The sequence below is a fragment of the Chanodichthys erythropterus genome, chromosome 2 (genome assembly GCF_024489055.1).
Source record: "Chanodichthys erythropterus isolate Z2021 chromosome 2, ASM2448905v1, whole genome shotgun sequence".
Taxonomy (NCBI): Eukaryota; Metazoa; Chordata; class Actinopteri; order Cypriniformes; family Xenocyprididae; genus Chanodichthys; species Chanodichthys erythropterus.
In genome coordinates, this window is record NC_090222.1 from 40,569,704 (window position 1) to 40,578,716 (window position 9,013).

The 9,013-nt window shown below is 38.0% G+C and overlaps 1 protein-coding gene across 1 annotated transcript in view; it reads left to right on the top strand.

Annotated features, from left to right (window-relative positions):
* The window catches only part of LOC137029687 (uncharacterized), a 50,567-nt gene extending 41,833 nt beyond the window's left edge, over positions 1-8,734 (top strand). The window contains exons 6-9 of the mRNA XM_067399339.1: positions 7,232-7,546; positions 7,710-7,991; positions 8,228-8,519; positions 8,584-8,734. Coding sequence (XP_067255440.1) covers positions 7,232-7,546; positions 7,710-7,991; positions 8,228-8,519; positions 8,584-8,734 — 1,040 coding nt within the window. The remainder of the gene's footprint in view (positions 1-7,231; positions 7,547-7,709; positions 7,992-8,227; positions 8,520-8,583) is intronic.
* The last annotated feature ends 279 nt before the right edge of the window (positions 8,735-9,013 follow it).

Consider the following 9,013-nt stretch of genomic DNA (forward strand, 5'->3'; position numbering starts at 1 on the left):
AAGTTTTCATCTTCATCCAAACTTTATACGCATCTTTCATATAATCAATGGACCATCCTGGGTCACCCCAAGAACCAAAGATCATATCTTTTGCAGCACGCATATCTTCATCTTTAAAAGAACCATCGCGGGGAAACGGATCTAATTGTATTTTCCCTTCTGACCATCCCGCGAGATTAGAGAGATAGGGTTCAGTAAAAAACGCTTTATTATTACGATTCATAAAATCCCTCGGGGTTTCCCCCATCAACGGTCGACTAATCGTTTCAACCATTTAAAACAGCCAACAAAGATCTCTCCTTTGCTTAAAGAAAAGCCTTACAATTTCAGAGAATGGCCAAACAAAACACAAATTAAAGTCTGCAGCTTTATATTAACTTTTAGTATTTTCGGCAAAAAGAAAAATTTTAAATTCAGTATTATTCATTCAACTGCCAACAAGGACCTGAGGATATCACCATGAAATGGACTAAGAGAGAGAGAAAATCTTCAACTCAAACTCATCTATTCCCTTCCCACGCATAAAATCCGTGAGGATAACACCAAAAAATGAAAGGGTGATCAATCCTCTTTCACTCTTCCCGCATTTATCAAAATACGAGGATATCCACTTTTAACAAATATGAAAAAAGTGCGGCACAAAAATACAAGGATCAATTTCTCAACAGACAGTAAGATGCACTTAAGCATTTTATTTCTTACCTGTCTGGAGAAATCCCGGACGAGCCCCCAAATTGTTAGGTTTTTGCTCCTAATTCGTGCCTCATCCCAGACCTCTTATTTGGCAATTGAATGAGCAATCACTCAGCGCTGAGGGAGAATATAGTCTCATTTTATTGATAAGAAAAGAGAGAATATATAGAAAGAGTACAAGGGGTGTAGTATAGTTTCAGCCAATGAGAAAGAGAATACATCATATAGATCATGGTATAGGAATGTGATACATATAGAAAAACAAGTTTAAATATGGTCATCTACTGGTCAGGTACCCATGAGGTCCCTTAAAATTCCAAGGACCTTCTCCTATTCTGGTAATAAAGAAAGCAGAGACCATTCCCTGTCTCACATTCACTCATAGTAGAGCCTTATATGGAAATGGTTCTGGTACATAGAAAACCATATGTTTAGAGCATAGTATACAGTTTTGACAGAGGAAAAAGGGAGCCTCAGTCCACATACTTTCAATGCTGAGAACAACATAAAATCTATCACTCTTATTCTGTGGATTTTGCACATTTTCCTTCAATTGCTACCGCTATTTTTCTGCAACCAGTATGCGCGCAGCTGCAAGTGACGTAATTGTGACGTCTGCTCCAAAGTGGTCTATATCAAGGGCATTGGAAATGAAGGCATTATATTAGGCAAGGATTTCAGGGGCGCTAGTGTGTACAGTAATATTGGACAGATGTGTTTGTACAGATTCAGAAAACTGTAATGGATTGATAGAATTGTGGTTACGGTAGGTTATGGTGGATTTTACCCTAAGGCGGGGAAGAGGCATTACACAGTTTAGTTCAATGAAGTGGTGATCAGAAAGTCCAATTGGAGAGCCAAACATTACGTAAACCAGCAGTACAGACTAAATCCAGTGTATGACCTTTTGAGTGTGTAGGAAAATCAACATGCTGTACGAGATTGAAACATTCAAACACTGATATGAGTTCACGGGAATCTGCACAATCACTATCAATGTGTATAACAGTTCATGCAGTTCACTGAAAAAATTGGACATTGATTTGGGTGGACGATACAGGAGAATTACAAGCTATGGAGAAGTACCAGATATTTTGAGAACTAGATATTCAAAAGTTTGTCACATGAAGATCAATTGTGTTAAGTGGGATATTGCTGCGGTAGACAGCAGCCAGACCATCACCTCTAGATGTTAAACCAGGTTTGGCCAGGTAGCTGTGTCCAGACGGAGTGAGGAGATTTAGGTGGAAATAGTCGTTAGGAACTTGCCATGTTTCAGTGAGCAGCAGGAAGTCAAGTTTTTTTTTCCATTAGTAACGCGGAAAGCGCAGTGGCCTTATCCGTGAGAGAACGACAGTTAAACAACGCAAATGCAGGATGAAACGCGCACACATTGCGTGTATGTAAATCAGTCAGAGATGGATCACAGGATACAGTAATTAATGACGTTAGATTTCTTCCACAGCAGCATAGAATAGCGAGTATCCGAGCGGTTAGACCAGATGAAATAGACGAGGATGACAGGCAGCGCGGTGAGAAATATTGACGACAGGATCGATGAACATAACGCGGATGTCGAGCAATCCCAAGCTCCTACAGAGCCTGTATGTAGTCGAGTCGAGACGGGGATGCGATTTCAGGCTACAGCTGAGATAGTGAACAGTTGAGCATCATGTTTGCAACACAGCTGAATAATAGGCCCAGAGTTAAAACTCCAAGTTGCGAGCAATGATAGTCATGGTTAAATCACTGACAGGCAGTAACAACACAACATCACCGGTGATTGAAGAACACACTTCTCTTGCAGTAAAACGCAAGACAGCTGCAGTATTCTCGTCGCTAATTGAGCACGATCAGCGCAGTATGGGGACCTTTCAGTCAGATTGAATGGCCAACCATCCAAAATACTGTCCACGATAGATAAACGAGGGAGTGGAGACTCACCCGCCAGCTATGTAGAAGGTCCGATTCAATAGTGTAAAGACGAAGATCGGCAAACGACAGCAGAGTGGTGTGAGTTGGATGAGTAGAAGTTACCTGTGTCAGTTATAATCCATAATGACAATAGTGAAGTCCGGTTATAATCCAAAAAAGACGAAGTAAAAGATCCAGTAGCGCAGGAGAGGAGATGACATGATAAACACAAGTCACAACACAGCAACAAACAAACAAACGAACGAAGAATTCCAGTGAGAAGCGGAAGACGCGCACAGCGTACTCTCACCGGAAACGGAAGTCGATGGCGCAGGTGATCATTTCTATCACTTAATTATGCAACATTAACAAAACAAGGATGTTACAGTAACAGTTCACAAAAAAAAAAAAAAAAAAAAAAAAAAACATGACCATAATAAATATATGAACGTACTTGATTAGCAGTTAATATTCGATGACTCAAATCATGATTAAGTCAGAATCCCTCTGGACCTCTCACACGTCTGCTCACGATACAGAGCTCTGAACACCTGAACACAGGCACAGGAACAGTTTCTTTCCTCAGGCAATCTCTCTCATGAACAGTTAAAGCCCCCGCTGGCAATAAACATACATGTGCAATACACAATGCTGTTTACCAATATATTTATTTATTTAAAGCTGCTGTCCGTAACTTTTTTGTGTACAAAATTTACATAAAGTATATAATGAGAATGTACAACATGAATCCATTTTCCAAACCGTGTTTTTGTCTTACCCTGAATCATTATGGTACACTTATAATAAGAGTTTATATTCTGACTATTTTAGACCGGTTTGGTAGGAACCACAGAGTTTCACAGTAACTGCGTGACTCGTCATAGAAACAGAGAGAAGTAGCTCCGGCTACAATGTTCTTCCGCAAGACACATGCAGTTCTGTTTATTAACCGCTAGAGCGCCAAAAGTTACAGATTGCAGCTTTAAAGAGGGTGTCTAATGCTATTTCATGTATTCTGACTTATTAACACAGTTAAAGAGTTGGATTCTCATGCTAAACATGGCCAAAGTTTGGGAAAAGTTTGTTCATATAAGTTTGGGAAAGTTTTTCGAGTATGGCTCTGTATGACATCATAAAGGGTGGAAGAGCGCGCACACATCAGCCAGAGCGAGAGCAAGAGCCGCCCATCAGCACGCTTCGTTCCATTGAGAAACTGGTGCTGGCCTACCTGATGGACATTGCAGGACGAGTCTGCTTACAGACAGGAGGTTAAAGAGCTGGCCGTCTGGTGCAGTCATAACAACCTGGAGCTGAACACACTCAAAACGATGAGAGTGGACTTCAGGAGAAACACTCCAGCATTATTTACTCAACACAGGCAAACATTATATATGTGACTTACTGGCTTTTGAGTCAAAATGGGCGCTGCAGTGTTTTTTTCTATTCATTTTATCTGTTCAAACATCAGTGTGTCTGGTTTGATCAGTCTGGTTAATAAACAGCGTCTGCTGGATGTTTGTGGTTGATGCTCGTGTCAGCAGTTTGTGGCTGAAGCATTACTTCATTATCTCTCCTGCTAATAAGATCACAATCTTCACTCCACACAAAACATCTTTACACTGAAATAAAGTGAATCCATCAACAGTCAAATAAGAGTCACAGATCAAATATGATTGACAGATCACAGCACTAAATAACACACCAGTAGATTCAGATATCTAGTCCAATATTTCACTCTTCTGCTGTTAGTTTCATTCAGGCCCAGAATTCATTTGAAAATGTAAGATCAGCAAAAGCTTGTTGATTTTCGTGATGTTAAAGCAGATGAACGTGTGAACGGAAACTGAGGATGGGGGAGGATTCACACACAACCAGATAAATATCACAGTTCAGTGTGTTTCAGATCAATCTGAGGGTTTTCAGACATTTTAAGAGTTACTATCGTGGGCTTTTCAGTGAACCGATGAAGAAAATGTTTCTCAAGTTAGTTTTGCTCTGTTTGTGGCGTCTGGATGGTGAGTTTCAAATGTGTTTTTATGGCTTCAGTTTAGGGATGCACGATTATGACAAATAACTGTCGATTATTCCCTTGAAATTGCGTAATTGCGATTATTAATTAAGATTATCACAGTTTACATTGAATGATATTTTGAATAGCTTTATACCATTGTTTGAAGCAATAATCATGTTTTGATTGGTCTGCTCAAAGTTGGGCTGGATTTTCTCCTCAGCGTAAGGTCGAGAGGTCCATCTATCCCTCTTTTCCCTTTATCCCTATGTTTGTAGAGTTAGTTCATGGAGTAAATATATAGGCTGTGGTGTTGTCATGGTACTGCAATTTCTAACTTCAATACAATATCTTGAAAAGAACTGATATTCGATACCATTTTCAATACCATGGGGAAAATATATATATTTTTTGTCCATCTATTGAAAGTCTAGGCAATCAAAAGTTTCTTCTGAAGAGATTTATATGAGATTTTATGCTTTATATGATAAAACTTTTAAGCTTTTTTCATATATATACGTTGATCAGTTACCATTACAATTATCTCAAATATTTGCTAACTCAGAGTATTTGTTTTTACAATGGGGTAATTTTGTTACACACAGCACAAGGAAGCTTGATTTCAAATGATAAATTGAATTTAAAAAAGACAAGTAAACAGTAATAAAATAAGAACAAATTAACAAATTACTAACAATAGCACAAATAAATACAATAGAATAAAGATATAAATTAAATAGACTGCTTTCTTTTTTCAGGTAGGTCTAACAGTAGTAATCAGGTAAGAAATTGAATAAAGAAACAAAGTCAGTAGCGTCTGGATATGCACGTACATATGGGCCCGGGCGGATTGGGGGCCGCTATTACGGGCTTAACCCCAAAGTATACTTCGGGCATCTGTAGCACCATCCGCATCACGAAATTTTCGTCATTAGGAGGGTTTGCGGACGTCCACGTGCAGCTCAATTGTTGTGATGGCACGAACAGTGTGTGTGCTGAAAACAGCTTATGCGAGAGTGAACTGAGTGCTTGAAAACAAAAGTCCACTAGTGCGCAGTGCACATGCCGAACGCGTCTTTCTGCAGCCAAATGCTTTCAGAGGCTCGCATGCGCGTCTGTGCGCGAGACAGAACCTGTGTAGATATGTTCAAAAAATTAAGTATAATAGAAATAATGTTGTCAATAACTTGCTATAGCCCATCTATGCTAAATGTACTGAAAATCCTTAAAGGGATAGTTCACCCAAAAATGAAAATTTGATGTTTATCTGCTTACCCCCAGCGCATCCAAGATGTAGGTGACTGTGTTTCTTCAGTAGAACACAAATGATGACAAAATGTGAATAAATGTAACCCGTACTCACTGGGGCGTATACTCTTTATTCAATGAATTAAAATGCACATAAAAACTGATGGAAAAATATGTAGAGAAGGAATAGTTATCAGGAATAAAACATGTCCATTAAAAAAGTCTGTGAAAGAATAATTATTCAAAACTGGAATAATCTTCGGACTCATCACATCTGAAACGAGGCTATGCTCATTCTGAAATTACAGAGCCAGAGTCGAATCAGTCGAATTCAAAAGAGTTGAAAATCCGTTTTTTGACATTTTTGAAATAGAGCCGCAATGCAAAGTCAGAATGATGGAGGAACGCAAATACTGTAGTGCTTTTGTTGTCATTCCTAGAAATGTTTTTTTTTTGTCTGCATATTGATGTGACAATTTTTTACAAGTAATCAAAATGTAAAATAACATTGGATAATCTTCACTGAAAAAAGTAAATACAGATTAATCCATTAAAGTTACAGAAGTTAATCAGTCAAGAGCAGTAAGTGATGTTTTCTTTGTCTTTTGTTGTTTGATTAACATTAACAACAGAGAGCGGCACGTTTATTCGGCTACTGTCCCTTTAAGACATGACGAACGCACGCACACATTCTTCCTGAACTGTGTTTACTTTAATACTCACCAAGATGGGCATTGTGACATTGTTTCTGAGTGTATTAGACCTTTAATAAACTTAGAAAAAGAGCTTATTTTGGCTCTTGTATTTCAAAGGTGGCTTTATTATTGTCTGCGCTTTTGTGATTTCAACGGAACGAATAGAGTCTCCGGCCGCAGCAGCGTTAAGCCGAAGGTGGTGGGGACGTCCCACCCGCAAAAAAATCGTAATACAAATAAATATGTACATGTGTAGTTTTGTGCAGTTTGTATTTATTCCCAGTTCATAAGGCGCTTACTTCAGCTGACCATTCTATGATAATCTTCGTTTATTTTGATAATATCCCTATTAGCCTATTTTACTGTCAGATCAAGTTTGAATTCAGCTCTAAACTCAGTTATTATGGATTGATTAAATAAAATAATATAAATATGAAGCTCAGATACTCAACAGCATTAGTTTTAGTGTGACATTAAACATTAAAGTGTCTTTTTTAGTTATTGATCCATATATAAATCTATTTCTCTTTTCATTCATCATCTTTTGTCTTTGTGCTGCTGCAGAATATTATTCACGTCACATTTACATGATTAAACGTATTTCAGTGAAGCTTCATCAAAACAACATCAAGTGATTTTAAAGCTTTAATCTGTGAAAAACTCTGTTCTTCAGGAGTGTTTGGTGAAAGAAAGAGAGTGTCAGTGAAGGAGGGAGATTCAGTCACTCTAAACTCTGATCTTACTGAAATGAAAGATGATGATGTGATTCAGTGGTGGTTTAGAAGGATTTTAATAGCTGAAATCAATGTAACGGCCGACAGATTCACTGTATATGATGATGTTCTTGATGGGAGATTCAGAGACAGACTGAAGCTGGACAAACAAACTGGATCTCTGACCATCACAAACATCACAATGAAACATGCTGCACGTTATGGATTACAGACCAACTCTAAGTGGTATTATTTTTTATATCTTGATGTTATTGGTGAGTTGTTTTTTTTTTTTTATGAAAAAGTTAAAATGGATTCATACATCATTTTATTTCTTTTTGCTGTTTTATGATATTGTTTATTTCAAATATAAATGTTAAACTATTTAATTTAAAAAAAACATTATAATCTGTTTATCTGTGACAAACCCTGTTTCAGTGTCAGTGACGGAGGGAGATTCAGTCACTCTAAACTCTGGAATAAAGCAAGAAAGTATTAAGATTCAGTGGAGATTTGAAAACACTTTCACAGCTGAAATCAATGAGTGGTACAACATATGCACTGTATATGATGATGTTCTTGATGGGAGATTCAGAGACAGACTGAAGCTGGACAATCAAACTGGATCTCTGACCATCACAAACACCACAATGAAACATGCTGGAGTTTATCGACTATTGAATTTCTTCTATTCTTCTTATATTCATCTCATTGTCTACGGTGAGTTAAATATCAGTTTCACGTGTTTTATTTATTACAGCTAGATCTAAAGAAGTATCTTATCATGACTAATGAGTTCAAATGACTAATTCTCACTTTCACATGAACAGCAGGTTTATATTTAACTTTCTATTCAATAGTTTTAAATGCTCTACTTTTGATCATCTTGGTTCCTCTGGATGTTTCTTGAATCTCTTCATTCATCCTCATTTCTCTTTATTCTCTCATGTTTTCAGCTCGTCTGCCTGTTCCTGTCATCAGCAGTAACTCTTCTCAATGTTCTTCATCATCATCATCAAATTGTTCATTGGTGTGTTCAGTGGTGAATGTGGGTCATGTGACTCTCTCCTGGTACAAAGGAAGCAGTTCATTGTCCAGCATCAGTGCGTCTGATCTCAGCATCAGTCTCTCTCTACCTCTGGAGGTGGAATATCAGGATAAAAACACCTACAGCTGTGTGCTGAACAATCCCATCAGCCACCAGACTCAACATCTGGACATCACTCAACTCTGTCACACATGTTCAGGTACGGCAGCGCTGATGATATTAGCGTTTATTGACTGAGCTGATCTCACTTTGATGTTTTTATTCCTCAGTCCACTGTTGTGGTCCTACTGAAGCTGTGATCCGATTGGTCCTCTCTGCTCTGGTGGGCGTGGCTACTGTCATTCTTGTGCTTTATCACATCAGATCCAGAAGAGCTGAAGGAGATCAAGCACATATTCACACATCAGGTACATGATTGATGATGACTGATTCAGCATATATTAATATTGGTGAGATTGATTCATTTATGGCTTTACATGTTCATGTTTTTCAGGAAGTGCTTAAATCTGAAGCAGAACGCTGAACTTTAAAGGTTCTTCAAGTGTGTTTTTGTCATAATAAATACTGATGATTATTTGAGCTTCTCTTTCAGTGTCAGATTTGTAAAACTCTTATTTGTAAGGCTTTATTGTTTATATTTCTCTCAGAGACACACAGATCTCACTTTACTACTACTGCTGTATATTTGTCATGT